The sequence below is a fragment of the Ursus arctos genome, unplaced genomic scaffold (assembly GCF_023065955.2).
Source record: "Ursus arctos isolate Adak ecotype North America unplaced genomic scaffold, UrsArc2.0 scaffold_19, whole genome shotgun sequence".
NCBI lineage: Eukaryota > Metazoa > Chordata > Mammalia > Carnivora > Ursidae > Ursus > Ursus arctos.
This window is the reverse complement of record NW_026622863.1, coordinates 46,430,490-46,450,168: the sequence shown is the minus strand read 5'-3', so window position 1 is coordinate 46,450,168 and position 19,679 is coordinate 46,430,490. Positions and strand designations below refer to the sequence as shown.

Genomic DNA, 19,679 nt, shown 5'->3' with positions numbered 1-19,679 from the left:
GAAATGCAAAGAGCCAGAAATATCTTAATGTTCAGCCTTGAAGTTTCAAAGTAGACTTATGTAAAGTGAGACAGAGACAATAATTCTGAAGGCCCAACTTTTGACTTGATAGACCTGGAATTTTCAAGTTCCCTAAAAGCCTTATGGCATGATTGTTGCAAAACAATAGATTTGAGAAGAATGTGTGGTAATGGTCTGTGTAAGGTAGATGATAAATCCCAGAGCCTAGGCCCCATCTCTTTCCTAGTACCTAGGGAGGAAGCAATCCCCTGTGCAATGATCTTTTCTCCAGATCTTGGGGGAATTTCATCAGCTATATGGGATGACTCCACAGCCCGAGTCCTGAAGCACTGCAGTGGGACTTGACAGCTGTTGGAAGAGGCCCCGAAGTAGCTGGGAGAGGGATGGCAGAGCTGAGAGGGCCCACGTAGATGACCATCAGTGCCCAGACAGGGTTGGAGGTTCCCAGTGGACGCCAGCAGGAATGGAAGCCAAGTACCAGGCATCAGCAGGAACTTGGACATGAGCAGCAGAGGCAAAAACTAGACAGTCACCTCCTTCCCACCAGTCCTGTAGCCAAGGCCTGGGCAAGAAGAGTGGAAAGGGAGAAAGCCCAGAGGTGGCTGAGTTTATTCAAACTGGTTAAGTTTCTTCCTACCACTGGGTCAGATGAGGGATTGCTATAACCAAAGTATCATAAGAATAAACAATATATTAAAATACTTTTATATTATATATATTTATGTTAATACATTATTATAGTTGAGTTTGTGGCCTGAGAAGTTTGCCCATGCTGCCTGAAGTTCTTTGGCATATGATACATATAATTTTTAAAATACCAAAACAATCCACAGGCCAAATTTTGGAAAATTGTGTCATTCTTCTATTCACTCAGGGATTTCTCCTGTAACTCTTCAGTGCCTCAGAAAGCCATTGTCCTATGGGAAACATGTACTTGGATTTTTTGTTTTTGCCCTAGATAGCATTTACCAGTCATGGTTCTGAATGCTTATTTCAGAAACTTACATGCCCCTCATTAAGTTCAAATTTGATTTGTTTGTACTTTCTCCTGCAAACTGATATGATGGGAAACTGGATGCCTAGGGACAAAGATAAAGTGTTAGCTGGGGTGCGGCTTTAACTCAAAGAGTTTATTTAGAACAGAGAACTTTCTAGAAAGAACTTGGATGAACTATACTATGGCCAAACTCCCCTGTCCTTTGTCCTTTGTAGGGGTCACTATTTGCATTACGTCTCCTTCCACCCCTGGTACAGTTGGCTATATGATTTAAACCACAATAAAACTATTTAAGTAAAATAATGTCCGTTCCCCCCTATCCTCTCCCCACCTTTTACTTTTCCCTATGTGGCTCCTATATCATTGGAGTCTTTTATAATAAGATGAGTTTTATCTATTCTTGAGTAATAAGTAAGCAGGAGAAGCCAAAAACAAATCTTCCCTCCAGGAATCCCAGGCCCCAGTTTTCATACCCTGCTGAGCCCCAGCTGCCTCCGATGTTCCCTGTGTCCACACAAGATGCATGAATTAGGCAGCAGAGAAGGGAAGGAATGATGTAGAGGGGAAAGAGACAGGACATAGGAGATGGGGTCTGTTATAACAGAAGAATTTGGAGTCTGATTTTTCAAATTCTGCCATACCTCCCAGGGAAATATTAGAACAAAACAGCCACTGTGACCTTAAGGTTGGGCTTGGAGTTCTCTGAAGGAGGCTAATGCTGATCTCTTGCCCAGCTAGCAAGAGAAAGTGACCAATTAGAGTGAAAGGAAAACCAGATTTAAGGTCCAAGTATCAAAGTTCTGGTCTTGCTCTGCCCATAGCTTTGTCAGTGTGAGACATTCAAGTTTTCCAGATCTCTGCTTCCCTTTCTGCAAAATGTGTAGGTTGGAGACGATGAATTTTAAGGGCCCTTTCAGCACCAAAATTCCACTTCTAGTCTTGGGTTATACGCTAATCACAACAGAAACTTTATTAGAAATATAAAATATATCCACAAGAACTCTCTCTGTTCTTCAGCTCTCCACTTGCTCCTCAACTTGTTGATGACCAGCAGTCAGAAGGCTCCCAGTCAGAAGAAGTGTCCTGCGGTCCAGGTTGAAAAGCACCTCCTCGGGAACAACGGACAAGTTAGTGCAGTAACAGCAGCAGCACTAGCTCTATCCGCCAAACTGAAACAGGAAGCCAGGCGGCACCACTTTCAGTCTTTCGGGGCTGAAGGAGAGACTTATATGGACAGATTTCCTCCACCCACATGGGCCCTACTGTAAAGATTCCAGACATCAGCCTGCAACCAGTTATGGATGTACAGCCTTTGACCTCCAAAAATGAGTTGATGCCTCCTACGGAACAAGAAGGGATGGGGAGACACACAGATGTTTTAGGAAATCAGAAAGGAATCAGTCTTTCCTCATTCCTAGAACCCTGAGTGTCAGAACCTCTCGGGGTCCACCCAGATGTCTGGTTTTCCAGCCTCTGAACCCACCAGATGTTCAGTTTACCTCCAGTGATCTGAAGTCTTCCTTGATAGCACTGAACTGTGTCATTGGGACAGGGAAGAGAAGGAGAATTCAGACAGGTCCCCAGAGCCACACAGGTTGGGCAATGGAGGTATGGTGTCATACTGGGAGCTAGAGGGAAAAACAGAGGGCAATTGGTGTATGTCCTGCCTCTGGACTTGTCTCTTTTTGCTTCCCTCTCTTCCCCAAGTCTTTGTTACTGACACGGCCACAATCAAGGCCTATCACTGCAACCTTGCCATGCCTCTCCAACTGATTATCTTTGCTGTCAGAACCCATCCAACATGACTTCCAAACTGTGTGCTTAGGTGTGGAGACAGAGGTGAAAAGGACACAGTTCCTGCCATTGAGATCACCGTCTAGAAGAAGGACATGCCAGTAATTATAGTACATCCCAGTAGGCACTGTGTCCAAGATATAATGGCAAAGGAATGGAGGGGTATCTAACTATCTGGAAGAATTTGCTAACTATTTTCACAGAGCAGACACCTGAGTTGAGGTGGAGGGTGAAGAGAGGTTAGCTGAGTGAAAATGGGGGTCGGGGGGTAGCAATGTAAACAGCAAGGACAAAGACCTGCTGGTGTGAGCAGCTTGGTGGATTTGGGGGACTGTGAGACACTGCAGTGTTGGTATTCCGTTGGTAGGCACTGATAGGGCTAGACTGGTTTTTTTATGGCCAGCATCCATTCTGATTGGCCAGTACCATATCTGTTGTTAAGTATTTTGACTATGGCCCCAGCTGGAACACAATAAAAAAGGAAAGAAGAGAAGGAAGTGAGCTGAAAAGTTAGGCAGGGCCAGATTGCCATAGGGTCTGGCCAAGTCAGGGAAGCAGTAACTGCCAGACTATTTATACCACACCATCCTACTTGGAAACCTCCACTGACCCCTTATTGCTTAATAAACACAAAACCCCACTTAACACCTCAGCCTTCATTGATGTCCTGGTGCTCTGAGCAGTGTTTAGACCCCGAGGTAACAATTTAGAAAAAGACAGGCCAAAGCTCTGAGGTTCTTTTGTGTATGGCCCCATTGGGCCTGAGCCAACTAAACACAGAGAAGGAAGACCCGCCATCTTTTCAGGGGTTTACCTAGTTTCTCTCAGTCCCCATGTCTCACCTTCCTGCGTACCTTGGGTCTCTTCCTCCCTCCACAGCTCCATTAAGTTCTCCCTGCTGTTGCATAAGGACTCCTCACAGTAGGTGCTGTAGGAGACTGTGATTATGCCTGGGGGTGGGGAGTGCTGGACGTACGTTACCGCCTGTGTCCCATCCGTGACGCAGCCCTTAGTGCCCAAAACTGCTGTCTCGGCCCCTGTTCAGAGACAAGAGGGAAAGAAAGGGCCTATGGCTTGGCCCCAGGGGAGGGGAAACAGCCCTGCTGAGGACATACCCTTCCTCCCACCCAACCCAACTGCCCTTTCTCACTTTACCTGCGTTAATCATCAGAAGGGATTCCTGGCAGGATGACCCACTGTCACAAGTCTCAACTTTCTCTGTGGTCCAATTAAACGTCCTCCTTGGGTCCTTTTCCACACTCATCCATATGCCCTTGTGACAGGACAAATTTTGCTCCGCTGGGGAGGAAATGAGGTCAAGGTAAGCACACGTGTCCTCCTCTGCGGGGACTCCGGCCAGTCCTCCTACGCCAGAGGTGCATCCTCTGTGAGCCAGCTCTCCCCCTGGAGCCCCCCATTCTTACAGGCCAAGGAGGGGGTTCCCAGGAGGAGGAGGAACAGCAAACTCAGGACACGACGGGCTCCCATGGCGTCTCTCAGAGCCACTTGGAAGAGCAGCTAAGGACCTGCAATCTGAGAGAGAAGAGCGGGCTGTTCGGCCTCACACGACGAGGCTGCATCGACCTTCTGGAAAGTACTGCCACGGCGGGGCGCAGCCGGCGCCACAGAAGACTGCGACCTCCCCAGTCGCGGTGGCCCTGCCTAGCCTGCGAGTGTGAGCACATTAACACGTTCGCTGTGCCTCAGTTTCCACAGCTGCAACCCTCCGACCCAAACCCCTATTCCCCAAAGACAGAGGAGTTCAACGACCGGGACCCTCCAACCTTGGGGTCCGGGTGCGGCCCAGACGCCCCTTCGGCCTCAGACTCAGGAGGCCGGGTTCAAGCCTTTGCTCTCCCACGCCCCGGGATTCTCGGCCCGCCAGGCCCTGGACCCCGCAGAACTCGGAATCCTCAGATCCCAGTCCTGTTCTACCGAGGGATCCAGGGCTTTGCGTTCCAGCCGCCATTTCCCGCAGGACCCAGGATTCTGGGCCCCCGGCCTCCTCCCCTCTCAGACCCAGAAGTCCTGCACCCCCTTTCTTCAGGACCCAGGAATCCGGGGAGCCCTCCTCTTCTCTTTAAGGGACCCAAATTCCACCTGGCTTCCAGATAACCTCACAAGAACCTCACGGCGCTGAAGGAACCGCCTGGAACGCCCCTGCTGTTCTACTTGGCCTTGGCTTCGTCTCTCAGAGACGCGGAAGGCGGGGCCAGCTTCGCCAAACAGGTCACTCGAAGCCCCATTGGTCAATGTGAAAACATCTGATGCGCTCATTGGATGAACCTGAAGGAACGCCGCATCCCCATTGGCCCTCGAGAAGCCCACTCCTGGCAGTCTTGGAAGGCACGCATGCGCAGAATGGCGAGTGGTGAGCATGCTGCGGTTGGGGGAGGGGGGTCGCTGGTGTTTGCAGCGCAGGGCGAGCAAAGCCAGGCGGGCGGTGCATCCCCAAGTGGCCTCTCTGACCATTTTTTCTCATTGGGCAGTGGAGTCTCTGCTTGGCGAGCCGTGCTAGGAGACCACACTCTTGGCCATACTCTCCCTGCCCAAATCGCCTCCCGTGTTCCCAGCCAGGGCCCCGCCCCAGCACCCGCATGGTGGCCATAGTCACTGGGAGGCAGCTTGGCCTCATCACCTTCATCCACAGTAGTGCCTGCCCAGCCTGGGCGTCTTCCTCTGATCAAGTCACAGCACTGGCCTCGTCCATGGCCTTCTGGAAGGCTGAATAGAGAAACAGAGAAACTTCAGAGTTATTTCTAGCCTTGGGATCATAGGAGGCAGGAAAGGATGAAGCACCTTACAAAAGGGCCATGGCCAATCCCAGCCTTGCCCCAGCAACCTGACCAGGGCAGTGGTCACAGGTTTCAGGGGAGGAGGTCTCTGTGTATGATGGTAGTGAGCATGGCTGATTGTGTCCTCACTGGCTGGCTGGCGTATTCTGGAAGCTTTGGCAGTTCTTAGAATAACCAAAGGGACTGTCTTGATTGATGCCCTTTAACAAGGAACAGACTTACGGGATAGGGAGTTTTTAGTGCTCACTGTAGTTTTGATCCTGCCTCCAGGAGCAAAGTAAGAGAAAGGATAGTAAGAAATTCACTTCAAATACTGGGTCCCTGATGCCTGGCCCCTAGTTCTCTAATATCTCAGGAATCTGTGGGTCCCTGTTCCCAGCCCCCTCCTCCCTCAGACCCAGGAGTCCAGGCCCCCCCCAACCCCCTCCTCCTTCAGACTCAGGAGTCCAGGTCCTAGGCCTCTGTCATCTAGACCCAAAAATCCAAGTCACTACCCCCCTTAACTCTCATCATCCAAACATAAAGTACCCTTTGTGTACTTTCAGAATTGGTACTATTCCTGGAAGTTAAGCTATAAATGAATATTAATTTTTAATAGAGAAAATGCCTCAGTCAGAATGGTGTTAGTAAAAGCTCTTAATTTTATGTAAAAATAGTTTAAAACTTTCATTTGGGGACAATTAATAGTAAGTATTATTATTAATATATTATTAGCAAAAACATTAGAGACAGTTTAGCATAAATATGAAGAGGTAGTTCTGGTCCCAAGGACCCTGTCCTTTAGGCCCCGGGACCCTCCCTCATCCCTTCCCATCTCTCTGACTAGTGCTTGCCCTGCCTCCGGGCCTGACCCCACAGCTGACTTCTAGCTCCTGTAGTGAAGACCATCCTAAATTGGCTCTTGGCCTGTGGATTTGTTTTCCGGGGCTGCCATAACTAAGTACCACAGCCGGCGAGGCTTACGCAAGAGAAGGGTATTATCATATCATCACAATTCTGGAAGCTGGAAGCCCAAAGTCAAGGTGTTGACAGGGTTGGTTCCTTCTGAGGGCTGGGAGGGAAGGATCTGCCCCAGACCTCTCTCTCCTTGGCTTTGGATGGCTGGCTTCTCCCTGCATCTTGACATCGTCTGCCCTTTATGCATGTCTGTGTGCGGATTTTTCCCTTTGAATAAGGACACCGGTCCTACTGGATTGGGTCCCACCCTAATGACCTCGTCTCCATTTGATTACCTCTGCAGAGACCTTATCTCTAAATAAGGTGACTTTCTGAGGTACTGGGGAGTCAGGACCTCAACATATGGATTTGGAAGAGGGGGACACAATTCAAGCCATCACGGACTGAGAGAGATGCGTGTTGCAGTTGAAGTAGTGAGTACAGAATAGTGTACTTGCACACTCCACGGACCAAGCCAGCCGGGCAGCACCCCCAAATGGTTTTATTTATTTATTTATTTTAGATTTTATTTATTTATTTGACAGAGTGAGAGAGAGCGCGTGCGCAGAGCTGTGGGAGAGGGGCAGAGGGAGAGGGAAAAGCAGGCTCCCCACTGAGCAAGGAGACCGATGCGGGACTTGATCCCAGAACCCTGGGATCATCACTTGAGCTGAAGGCAGACACCTAACCTACTGAGCCACCCAGGTGCCCCTCTCAAATGGTGTTTTAAAAAAATATTTCACTTTCCAGTTGTTCATTGCCAATATCTGGAATTATTAAAGAATATGCAGTATAGAATAATATAGAATATTTACATTTTATTAGCATGGGTGTAGACTTCACTCTAGGGCTGGTTTAGCCCTACTCCTAAGGTACGATTTTTCTGGGGTCTCTGCTGAATGTCCTGTGTCTTCAACAAGGTGTCTCTGCCTTGGTTTCTTGGAGTTTGAATGTTTTCCCTTTCTGAGTGGGCTTTGGACAGTGTTCCGCATATAGCTCCCTGGAAGGTTTTTTTAAATTTGTACCAGAATTCACAAGCTTAGATAAGGCACTTTTTTTTTCCTTTTCTATTCTAAAGTAAATTGCCTGTATGTATCTGCTTGCTTAACCGTAGTCAGGAAGAGAGGATAGCATTTTTATTTGTGTGTTTTTAATTCATTTTTGGCATTGTAAGATGGCCCCAACCCACTTCTATATAAAGTAACACAAAAGCAGGCATTCAGAGTTCCTGTGGGTTTAAAACTGTATTCACTGATGTAAACAAAGTAATAATAAATTTTTCTTTAGGTTCAGTTTTTTATTTTTTATTTTTATTTATTTATTTATTTATTTATTTATTTTAAAGATTTTATTTGTTTATTTGACAGAGAGACAGCCAGCGAGAGAGGGAACACAAGCAGGGGGAGTGGGAGAGGAAGAAGCAGGCTCCCAGCAGAGGAGCCTGATGTGGGGCTCGATCCCAGAACGCTGGGATCACGCCCTGAGCCGAAGGCAGACGCTTAACGACTGCGCTACCCAGGCGCCCCTTTTATTTTTATTTTTTAAAAGATTGTATTTATTATTTGAGAGAGAGAGATGGAGTGTGCACCAGTGGGGGCTGGCGGGGCGGGGGAGGGGCAGATGGAGAGGGAGAAGCAGCCTTCCTGCTCTGCGTGGAGCCTGATGTGGGGCTCGATCCCCAGGACCCTGAGATCATGGCCTGAGCCGAAATCAAGAGTCAGACGCTTAACTGACTGAGCCCCCAGCTGCCCCGCTGGATGTACTTTTCAAGTGTGTGGGGGGACACGTGGGGCTCGATGGCTGCCTTTCCAGCACTCCGTGGCCTGTGAACTTTGTCCTGGGAGTTCTGATTGCTGGACTATCAGGAACCCGTCAGTGGGGATACTTTCAAGGATAGCAGGGGCTGTAAGAAACTACAGGAGTAGTGATAATTCTGATAAAAAATGAGAGTTCTGGGTGAAGCCATATAGTGGATATTCCTCATAGTCACCTGTGACAGGGGAAACGGGACAATTCGTACGCTCTTACAGTGTTTAAATGAATTAGTTGACAGGAAAATCCGAACCTTTAAACTTTGTTTCAGAAGCGACAAGCTGAGCGTCATCGTCGGAAAGCAGCAGCTGACGGCCCACTGCCAACGTGACCCTTTTGTCCAGATGACTCTTCCAGACTCTCTGGGTATGACCCAAGCCAGCGGGGTCCCAGAAACCTCTACCGAATTCCATGTATCTGAAAGCACGTTGCACACGTGGACTCACAGTGTCCGGTAGGTGCCCTGGAGGTCTGTTGTGTTAGAAATGTGAGCCCCACGCGTTTTCTGGTTTGCTGGTCACGAGAGACACATGACGATGCTCCTTAGGCGCTGGCATTGCCCCGCCACCAGCAGGGCCGCCTGCGAACAGCACTGCGGGCTGCGGGACACGAAGGCGCTGCTCCAGGCGGGACCTCGCTCCAGCCCGTGCGCTGTCAGCTGTCCCACCGCCCACCTGCATCCACCCCCACGAGTCTGAGGACCTCCAGGCCCCGGTAGACACTGTGAGGATCCTGTCCCGCTGGATGGACGGCCCCCACCTCTCCTCTCTGGCCTCCCGCATAAGCCGGGACCAAGCCGAACCCGTCCCAGCGTCCCCTCTCCGCACCTGAACTGCACACAGAACTCCAGCGTTCACTTCGGTCCTCACACAGGCTCGGCCTGCACACATCTCCTTCTATTAAAGCTCTTTCCCGCCACGTGGTTGCTGCAGCAAGAATCATGAGTCCTATTGAATCTTTGGTCCCCCCCGCCCCAGGTGCAATCTGTCACCCACCCTCTCCAGGTCCCCCACCTGCCCTGACCTTTCTCCTATTTCTCTCCCTGTTTCTTCTCCACTATGACCACGAGTCCAAACTGTGGTTTCCTACGTGGACCTGGTCTAACCAGTCTTGCAGGGCGTTCGGTCCCTACTGCGGCTGTACCAAGTTACCACAACCTCAGTGGCTTCACACAACACGGTTTGTTAACCCTAGAGTTTTGTAGCTCAGAAGCCGGACACAGATGGAGCCATCGGCTCGCCCAAGATAGTCCCCCATTTAAAGGCCAGCCTGTTAACAACCTTAATTCCCCGTTGCCCTGTCCAGCCCCGTATTCACAGGCTCTGGGGAGCAGGGTGTGGGCATCCCTGGGGGTCACTCTTCTCCCAACCACACTCAGCTTCCACTGTCTCCTCTGTGGAGCTTTCTCCACCTGGCAAGCCGAGTGAAACCACTAGGATAACATCATGTAAATAGATCGTGTCACTTCTGGAAAACAAATCAAACAATAAACAGTCCCTTTAGACACGTCTGACTGCACTTCGAATAAGACCCAGAGCCCCTCACGTGGCCCCCAAAGCCCTACCTGATGGGCCCCCAGGCTTGAGGTGCACTGGCTGCTCCAGGTTTGAGGGGAGGTGGGTGTGAGTAGAGAGGGTGGGTCTCCCTGTCCTCTCATTCCTGGGGGTAGATCCCCTTTCTTATCATTGTGTGGTGGGGTCATGAAGAGTCAAACTTCTGGATCGTTTTCTCCCTGAGACGTCCTTCCATCTAGCTCTTTACACGAGGTTCTAGCCTCATTTGAATAATGAGGTGTGAGAGCCAGCATGCGGCAGGCTGCCCATTTCCAGGTGGCCCCGGGGACATGTCCCCACTGGATGGTGGTTCCACGTACACCCTCTCCCCCCCATGGTTTGTCTTGAGCCAGGCTCCTTCCTCTGGGTCTTCAGATTCATCACGTGCCTTCATCCCTGCCCACGTGTCCCCGGGAGGGCAGTCCCTGCACGGAAGGTCTCTCAGGCCACCGCAGGCGGGGAGGCCGGGGCTTCGTGGACCCAAGTGGCAAAGACTCCTAGAAAAAGGGAGGGTCTGTTCAACAAGCCCAGGGCTGGTGAGCCCAGCGTGGCTATCATGGCCCAGGACTGCGTGGGGTCAAAAATGTGGTAAGAAATCTCATCTCTTAATGTGAACCCCAACGTACCCTTGAGTCCAGAATGAGGACCGGCCCCGGGGCACATCTGGCTGTCTTCAGTGAGGATGGGTGATATTCCAAGAGGCGGTCGCTCTGGTCCCTTTCCTGTGATGCTGAAGCTCTGCCCGCTCCGAGGGGTTCCCTCGATGCCTGTCCTGGAGCCCGGGAGTGGGAGGAACGTCATCAAGTGACATGTTTTGTGCCCTTTGCAAAATGTCCTCTTTGCCCTAACCCCCTGTTGATGCCATGAGCCACTCTCCTCCTCTCTCCTCTGCCCTGCCAGCCAGACGCTTCCCCTTTAGGGTGCTGATTCTGTTTACTACCTTCAGAAAGGGCAAAGGTTTTCTTAAACACAAGGGAGCTTCAAAGGCCACACAGCACCTGGCTCAGGAGCTTCCCAACCTGCTCGTCTAAGGTGTCTCCCTCCTCACCATCCGCTGTCCTCATTCTTCCTTTTTAAATTTAACTTAATTTAATTTTTTTCTAGGTAAGTTCTACATGGGGCTTGAGCCCAGGACCCCGAGATCAAGAGTCTCATGCTGTACCTACCGAGCCAGCCAGGCGCCCCCTTCTGTCTTTTTCTTTCTTTCTTTTTATTTTTAATGTCACATCTTGGACTCTTCAGCTCTCTTGAATCCTTTCATCTGTCCCCCTTCCATGCTGCTACCTCCTCTACCCCTGTTTCCGTCCCTGCCCGGCCCTTCCCCTCCCACCTTGGCCCCTCGACTCCCGATCGCCACTGGAGCTTTGAGCCTCCTCCCCATGGTGGGCTCTTGAGGGGCTCAGAGACGCCACAAGCAACCATCTGGGGTGAAACGGGCTGCTCGGGAACAGGAAATGAACGTCACCCACCAGCCCCTTGTGTTTGCCACACCCAGAGCTTCCTCTCTGAAGCAGGAAGGTTTCAAAGGCCCCAGGACTCTTCACCCCAATTTCTCCCCTAAAGAAATCTGTGAAAAATTATAGTCAGTAAAACACAGTAACCTTCCATTTGCTGCCATTAAGCACGTGCCAGCGTGTAGTTCTGCAGCGGGCACGTATTCTCACTGTCGTGCACGCTTCTCCAGCTCCTGTTCATTTGTGACTGAAGATCTGTACCCACAGCTCTGTGTTTCCCCCCTCTGCCCCCACGGCCCCACAGTTCTTTCTGTTTCTATAAATGTGACTAGTTTAGATACCACGTATAAGAGGACTCGTAGGGTTCTTGTCTTTCTGTGACTTGCCCATTTCACTTGGCAGAAGGTCCAGAATTACCTTCTTTTCTAGGATTGAGCAACGTTCCGTTGTGAAGATGCCACGCGTTCTTTCTCCATTCCTCTGTGTGTGGACATGTGCGTGCTTCCACCTCTTGACTCTGGAGAATAACCCCGCAACGAACGGGATGTGCGAGTACCCTTCGCAACGTTGCTTCCAGTTCTCATGGAGGGAAACTCAGGAGTGAGATGGCTCCATCGCGTGGTAAGTCTCTTTCTTGGTTTGGAGGAATCTGCACTGTGTTCCACAGCAGACGGGCCATTTTACGTTTTCACCAACGTCGTGCCAGGGTGCAATTCCTCCAGATCCTCGCCAGCACGACTGGTTTTACGGATTGGGTTCTTGGGTTCTGTTGGTCATTGCTGTTGATAGGGGCCATCCTAACGGGTGTGACACGATACGTGTTAGTTCTTTGATTTGCTTCCTGTCATGATTAGTGGCGCCGACATGTTCTCGGAAGCTTGGTGGCCGTTGCATCTTTTTTTTTTTTTTAAGATTTTATTTATTTATTCGGCAGAGATAGAGACAGCCAGCGAGAGAGGGAACACAAGCAGGGGAGTGGGAGAGGAAGAAGCAGGCTCATAGCAGAGGAGCCTGATGTGGGGCTCGATCCCATAACGCCGGGATCACGCCCTGAGCCGAAGGCAGATGCTTAACCGCTGTGCCACCCAGGCGCCCCTACCGTAGTATCTTTGGAGAAAGTCTCGTCAAGACTTTTGTCCACCGTGTAGTTGGGTAGTTTGTTTTTCTTGTTGTTGTGAATTTTAGAGTTTCTTTACATCTTCTAGACATTAATCCCTTAATAGACATACGAATTGCAAATGCTTTTCCCACTCTGTAGGTTTCCTTTCCACTCAGTTGATTGTTTCTCCTGAGGGCCAACAGTCTGTAAGCTTGAAATTTTGTTGCCTGTGCTTTTGGCGTTGTGGGCTAGACATCATTGCCAAATCCGATGTCATGAAGCTTTTCTCCCCCTTTCCTCTCTCAGCTTCATGGTCTTAGGTTCTCTGTTGAGATGCGGTATCTGTGTTCAGTTAGTTTGTGTGTGTGGTGGAAAGGAAGGGTCTGATTTCCTTCTCTGTATGTGGCTACCCTGTCTTCCCAAGGCTTTTCATCGAAGAGACTGTCCTTTCTCATTCAAGTGGGAATGGCACCATGTGGAAGATCATTTGGGCAAGTGTGGAAGGCTTTATTTGGGGGGGGGGTCTCTGTTCTGTTCCATGGGTCTATGCGTGTGTATTTTATTTCCTGTAGCTCAGTAATATGTTTTGAAATTGGGATATATAAGCCTCCCACTTCCTCTTTTTCTAGATTGTTCTGGCTCCTTGGGGTTATGAATTAAAGGATGATTTTTTTTTCTCCTTCCCGCCAAAAATGCCATTGGGATTTTAACGTGGAGTGCATTGAACGTGTAGTCACTCTGGGGGTTTGGACATTTTGACACTATGAAGTCTTCCGAGACGTGGTTCTGTTCTAAAGAGGATGGATTTTCAAAGAAGGAGTTCCTCTGGTCCCCTTTCCTTCAATCTCCCTGAACTCAACGCTCTGAAGGGGTTTGCTCACCTCTCCTGCAACACTGAGGGACTGTCTTAGCTGAAGAGAGGAGAGGGATTCCAAAGCTTCAGACCTGGAGATTGTGTGAGGGGATTGAGCAAGCTGGACTCTTTCCCTGCTCTTTTCAAGTTTTTTTTTTTCTTTTCAAGATTTTTTATTTATTTGAGAGAGAGAGAGAGAGCACAAGCCGGGTGAGAGGCAGAGGGAGAGAGAGACAAACAGAGTCCTGGCCGAGCAGGGAGCCTGATGTGGGGCCCCATCCCAGGACCTGAGCCGAAATCAAGAGCCAGGCACTCAACTGAATGAACCACCCAGACGCCCCTCTTTTCGAGCTTTTTTCTCTCTGGTTTATTTATTAATCCATGGGTATCTTATTCTGTAGTTTGTCATCTTTTCTTTTGTTGTTGACTGTGGTTCACTGCTATGGCCCTAATTCAGTTCAGTATCTCCAGAAATGGCAAACATCTGCTAAGGACACTGGGGGACTTCAGTGGGCATTTCTAGCAACATGGAATCCCTCCCCAGCCTCGCTCATCTAACACTACTCCCTTCTCATCATCCCCTGATCCTTATGCATCCTTTTTTTTTTTTTTTTAGCTTAGATGTTTTTTCAGCTCTCTTGAATCCTTTGATTGTCCCCCATTAATACCCCTACATCCTCCACCCCTTTATCCCTAACTGGCACACCCGTGCATTCCTTCTGAACCCCTCACTCCCTATAGTCACTGCGGCTTTAGGTCGTATCTGCCTTCCCTTCCACTTTCTCCTGACCTTTGGGCATTTGGGAATGAGAAAGTGTAAAGCATGGTACGGAGTCTGTGTGTTAAGCATCATTTAGGATTAAGCAGACCTGGTGTTGTCAGGGCAGGAGGGTCCAGGGGCCTAGGGAGTCTAGGTGAGGGTTGAGCCACCTGCTGTGGGGAGAGCACCTAGAGCCTGAGGGAGCCGTTCTTGCAGACTTGGTGGGGGGCATGAGAGGTGGGTTAGTGGGTTGGTGGATTTGTGAAGACTCTTAAAGACTCAGAGAAGCACCCTGACACTGGGGATAAAACACTGGATTCAGAGAGCCCATGTTGGAGTAGATGGTTATTTTTTTAAAGATTTTATGTATTTGTCAGAGAGAGAGAGAGCACAAGCAGGGGGAGCGGCAGGCAGAGGGAGAAGCAGGCTCCCTGCTGGGCAAGGAGCCCAATGCAGGACTTTATCCCAGGACCCTAGGATCATGACCTGAGCCAAAGGCAGACACTTAACCCACTGAGCCACCCAGGCGTCCCTGGAGTAGGCAGTCATAAGGTTGAAAAGAAACCTCCAGAAGCTAGAGGGAGGGGTGTTTTTATCCCTCGAGGGAGTTGGACATTGTGAGTGCACATGCAGAGCTCGGAGGGCATAGCAGCCTGTGGGCTAGCACAGGACTCTGGGAACTCGGGTCAGGCCACTAGAGATTCCAGCCAGTGAGGGGCTCAGGGTCTAGAGCGTGTGGAGGGATCGGAGAGCGTCAGGACACCAGGGAGGCGGAGGCCGGACTTGAGCGCATGACAAGATTGAAAGGAGGAAAAGCACGTGAGCTGGGGGCTGTCAGACCGGGGAGAGCGGGGATTCCAGCCTGGCGGAAGGGTGGGGAACGAATGCCCATGAACTAAGGAAAATGCTTTTACACTGAAACACTTAATTTCTTCGCTAATTTTGTCTTGTACTATGTTTGCCTGAAGACAGTTTCCAAGATCTTCAGGTAACTTAAAATATTATCTGTATGCTAAATTAAGTCGGTACAGATATTCATAAATACCTAAATCACTTCCAAGTGAGATGAAACTGTTATATTCATCACGAGGCACAATCGCATCGCTATGAAGATATTGTGTCTCTTTTGAACAGGACCAGTTTGCCACATTGAGAAGTTGTAGCATAGGGGCGTACGAGGATATCGAAGGTTGGGAGAGGCTTCTCCGTAATGTCTGCTCTCATCCTGGTTTTGACAGTTCTCGGTTATCTGCACCACAATGATCGCTGCAAAGCAGAAATTTCTACAGGAGGGCACCTGACTAGCTCAGTCGGTTGATTGTCTGCCTTCAGCTCAGGTCGTGGTCCAGGGTCCTGGGATCGAGCCCCACATTGGGCTCCCTGCTCGGCAGGAAGCCTGCTTCTCCCTCTCACACTCCCCTTGCTTGTGTTCCCTCTCTCACTATCTCTGTCAAATAAGTAAATAAAATCTTAAAAAAAAAAAAAGTAACAGAAAAGTCACTATTTCAAACATTTTTTTAAAGATTTTATTTATTTATTTATTTATTTATTTATTTATTTATTTATTTATTAGAGGGAGAGAGACAGCCAGCGAGAGAAGGAACACAAGCAGGGGGAGTGGGAGAGGAAGAAGCAGGCTCCTAGCAGAGGAGCCTGATGCAGGGCTCAATCCCAGAATGCTGGGATCACGCCCTGAGCCAAAGGCAGATGCTTAACGACTGAGCCACCCAGGTGCCCCAGAAAAGCCACTATTTCAAAACAAAACAAACAAACAAAAAAACACTGGATTTGGGAGAGCTCCTGGTCGAGTGGGGAGTTGTTATATGGTAGGAGCCCAGAGAACTGCAGACAGAGACTCCGGGGGCACAGGAGCTTAAGGTTTGGCAGAGGGGCCCAGATGATGGGGGGAACAGGGCGAGGAAGGTGGGGGAGGCTGGAGTCCAGTGGGAGAGCCGAGTTCAGAGAGCCAGGAAGGATTGCAGGGTGCGGGGATCACGCAGAGGCCAGAGGCCGTTCCGGGGAGGAAGGGCGTTCAGGTCAGGAGCAGTGTGGTTGCCAGGCTGGAGGAACGGAGGCGGAGGGCACAAGGGAAAAGAAAGGCAACAGGGTCGCAGGATCCTGGTTTGGGCAGGGAGGGCCAGGGTTTCCCAGGGTCCAGACCAAACCAGCACCTGTGTCAGGCAGTTTCAGCGTCACTCAGGATTCTTCTAGGAGGCAAAGGTCTCATTTCTTCCCCAAGGACCCTTCAGCTCATGGACTCATTATCAAGATCCTCCAGGGGGTTTTGGTGTCACTGGAAGGCACGGGGAGACTAGTTTGCGGGAGACAGGGAGGACAGGAGGCCGTTGGGAAGGGGACTGAGGCCGGGTGAGCTCCGAGCGGGCAGGGCCCGGGTGCAATGAGGAAAGGGGGCAGAATCTGCCGAGCCCTGGGTGTCTGGGGGTCAACTTGAAAGGGGAGGGGGAAACTCTGTGGGGTTCAGGGCACTTGGTAGCCAGTTTTATTTCTTCTTAAATAAAAGGGCCTTTCTACTAGTAGGTGCTTTTGAGACTGTCAAGTGGACGGCCCACAGAGTTCCCGCGTTTGCCGCCAAGGGCGGCTCAGATGTGACACCAGCCGCAGGATCCCCAACTGTGTGTGAAGTCACCTGCACAGATGGGGTGGTGGGAAAGGCTTTTGGCCTTTTGGCTCTCATAGCTGCCCGCCAGGCTACAAAGCATATTTACAGACCACTGGGTGGGGGTCTCCCAGGGAGCAGATAGATTCAAGAGGACAGATGGGTCCCCCAAGTCTCTTTGTTGGTGGGGGCCCGGGGCTTGTGAAGGCTGAGTTCGTGGCTGCCGTTTCCAAGCTCAGTTTCTAATGAGGCGATTGAAGCTTCAGGGCAGTGCAGGCCCCATATTTCCAGGTCAGCCCCAGGGACCTCTGGGGTTCCTTGGGGAGGGTTGTTCCACCCACACCCTCTCCCCCTCCACGGCGTCTCTTCTGACCCAAGGGGGGCGTTCTTGTCAGCCTTCTGAGTTTCACCAGCCCCCGCACCCCCAACGTGGGTCCCCTGGAACATGAGTTTTGGGGGCCCTATTCCTTCCCCCAGCTCAGTCCTCAACCCAGCTGGCTCTACTCCGCCCAAATTCTGCAACTGGTAAAGATGCCTTCCACCAGTTCATGGTTTGTACTTCTCTCACCTTGAGCTTCTCCTGGGAAGAAGAGATATCCCCGAAGCCCCCTGGGATGCTGAGCCCCAGAGGATCAGCCTTGGAAGCCACCCCCCACCCCCATCATCCATTCAGCAAATCTCACCCAGGCTGCAGACCCCCACCCCCACCCCACCCCATGGAGCTCTCTTTCTCATCATCATGGTTTTTCCCTACCTCTTTTTTGGGTCCTGGCCACAGACCCGGAGCCATTCAGGAGGAAGAAGTCAGGCTAGAATAGGGCAATAAGACGGCAGACACTCCATTTGTGGATACGAAGTTTATTTGCTCAGTTGTGTGAAACAAGAAAAAACTGAGGCCGCAAAGCAAATCGAAACTTTATTGAAATCTGGGAGGCAGAGATTCAGGAGGAATCTGAAATGTGCTCTGAGCGGGAGGAGAAAGTGTTGATGAAGGTAACACCCGTAGATTTATATAAATTCTGAAAGAATTACGATTGTTATTTTATGAAAAACTAGCTTTATTCTATAGAGAGAGGTCACCGAGGCAGTAGCTCGGTGGAGCTCGGCCAGATAAACTTCCTTCCGAGAACTGTGGCAGAATGTAACCGTTTGTGGTCAGCACAGGCTAGAATTTCATGTTCTACCCAGATGTGATGGTGCCTAGGACCAATTCAGCAGTGGTTTGAGCTCCATGTTAGTGCTGCGTCGCATGAGTGATTCAATTTTAAAATTCCCGTTCACAGTTGTGAGCCAGGCTTGTGAGTTTGGTACAATATGTCAGGTGGTGTCTCGGAGAGAGAGCTGAGCACACACCCGGCCTCCACTGGCCCTAGATAAACTAGTGAAGTAATTCGTTCTTCAGATTATCATCTGGAGAATTCCCGCGGAAAGCCCAGATTACACAGGTATACGAGTAGTTAAACCACAATCACAGCATTCGGTTTAGAAAACAAGTTTTTTTTTTTTTTTTTTTTTTTTTGCAAAACAGAGGTGCTGTTTTACTGTGTCTAACAGTATTAAAGTCATTGTGTCCATCAACCACATAGGAATCAGAAAGCAAGAAATTTAGTCCCGGACCACTCTACATTCTCCCCCATGAGCTAGAAAGCTGCTTTATTCTTTCCTTAGTTTTCGGTTTTGTTTTGTTATTATGTTCAGTTTTGTTTTGTTATTATGTTCAGTTAGCCAACATATAGTACATCATTAGTTTTTGATGTAGAATTCAGTGATTAGTTTAAGAAACATCTCGTGTTCAAAACAATACGGCATATTTATCAAGAATTTTCCTTAAAATTTTTTTTTCCATCAATCATATTGTGTACAACAGAAATACGTTTTCCGATGACAAGATTTCTCGCAGAAAGTCCAGATTACACATCTGGGTAATCGTTAAATTGTTCGGTTTAGAAAATATCTCGTGTCCAAAACAATACGGCATATTTATCAAGAATTTTACATAAAAAACCATTTTTTCCGTCAATCATATTGTGTACAACAGAAATAAATTTTCCAATGATAAGAATTCTCGCAGAAAGTCCAGATTACACATCTGGGTAATCGTTAAATCGTTCGGTTTAGAAAATATCTCGTGTCCAAAATAATATGGCATATGTATCAAGAATTTTCCTTTAAATAAATTTTTTTTTCGTCAATCATATTGTGTAAACAGAAATACGTTTTCCGATGACAAGATTTCTCGCAGAAAGTCCAGATTACACATCTGGGTAATCGTTAAATCGTTCGGTTTAGAAAATATCTCGTGTCCAAAATAATATGGCATATGTATCAAGAATTTTCCTTTAAATAAATTTTTTTTCGTCAATCATATTGTGTAAACAGAAATACGTTTTCCGATGACAAGAATTCTCGCAGAAGGCCCAGATTACACGGGTAGATGAGTAGTTAAATCGTTCGGCTTAGAAAACGTCTTGTGTCCAAAACAATATAGCATATTTATCAAGAATTTTCTGTCAATCATACTGTGTAAAACAGAAATAAGTTTGTGAATGACATAAATAAGAATTCTCTTCAACAGAAATTGGCACATCTCTTTAAACCAATCCATGACCTTCCATTCGTTCTCTAGAAATGTCATGAACAAATCTGGGATATATATTCTTACCTTATGCAGTATAAAGGTAGCTACAGCTTCCACCATGAACTCCATGACCCAAAGTTTGATAGGGAACATGACTGACTCGTTATCGGACGTAGCAAGTGTGCACTTGTCTGTTTCCCGCCAGCCTGTTATAAGCCGGCAATGAGTCATTCTCCGTCATCATGTTCTCACACGCAGGGAGGGGTCCTGGCCAATGAGCTGTTGCACGCGTCCCAGCAGCTATTGACTTGGAAGCGCTATAGGAGAACTATAGTTTTCTTTCTCACAACACAAGGCATGTTTTGTGACCTTGCAGTCTGTTTACCAGTGGGGTAACCCAGAGGCCCACG

General features: G+C 49.1%; 2 protein-coding genes across 3 annotated transcripts in view; one reads left to right on the top strand and one right to left on the bottom strand.

Annotated features, from left to right (window-relative positions):
- The window catches only part of CD177 (CD177 molecule), a 43,516-nt gene that overhangs the window by 8,616 nt on the left and 15,221 nt on the right, over positions 1-19,679 (top strand). For both annotated transcript variants that reach the window (XM_057314431.1, XM_026482173.4), the window contains exons 2-4: positions 2,036-5,183; positions 8,627-8,809; positions 11,792-11,983. In XM_057314431.1, coding sequence (XP_057170414.1) covers positions 11,968-11,983 — 16 coding nt within the window. In that variant the 5' untranslated portion in view covers positions 2,036-5,183; positions 8,627-8,809; positions 11,792-11,967. The remainder of the gene's footprint in view (positions 1-2,035; positions 5,184-8,626; positions 8,810-11,791; positions 11,984-19,679) is intronic.
- On the bottom strand, positions 2,034-5,191 carry TEX101 (testis expressed 101). The gene is made up of 5 exons (XM_057314643.1): positions 4,945-5,191; positions 3,968-4,111; positions 3,667-3,849; positions 2,518-2,646; positions 2,034-2,358 (listed from the first exon to the last, which is right to left on the bottom strand). The coding sequence occupies exons 1-5, from the start codon at positions 5,189-5,191 to the stop codon at positions 2,147-2,149; spliced, it is 915 nt and encodes a 304-aa protein (XP_057170626.1). The 3' UTR covers positions 2,034-2,146.

What these genes read in the sequence shown, in the direction of transcription:
- TEX101 (XM_057314643.1), bottom strand. Translation starts at nt 5,191, where the DNA reads ATGCTCACCACTCGCCATTCTGCGCATGCGTGCCTTCCAAGACTGCCA. An exon ending in GAGGGAGGAAGAGACCCAAG is followed by an intron (nt 2,647 to 3,666) that starts GTACGCAGGAAG and finishes TTTTCCCTCTAG; the next exon opens with CTCCCAGTATGACACCATAC. An exon ending in AAGACTTCAGATCACTGGAG is followed by an intron (nt 2,359 to 2,517) that starts GTAAACTGAACA and finishes CTTGTTCCGTAG; the next exon opens with GAGGCATCAACTCATTTTTG.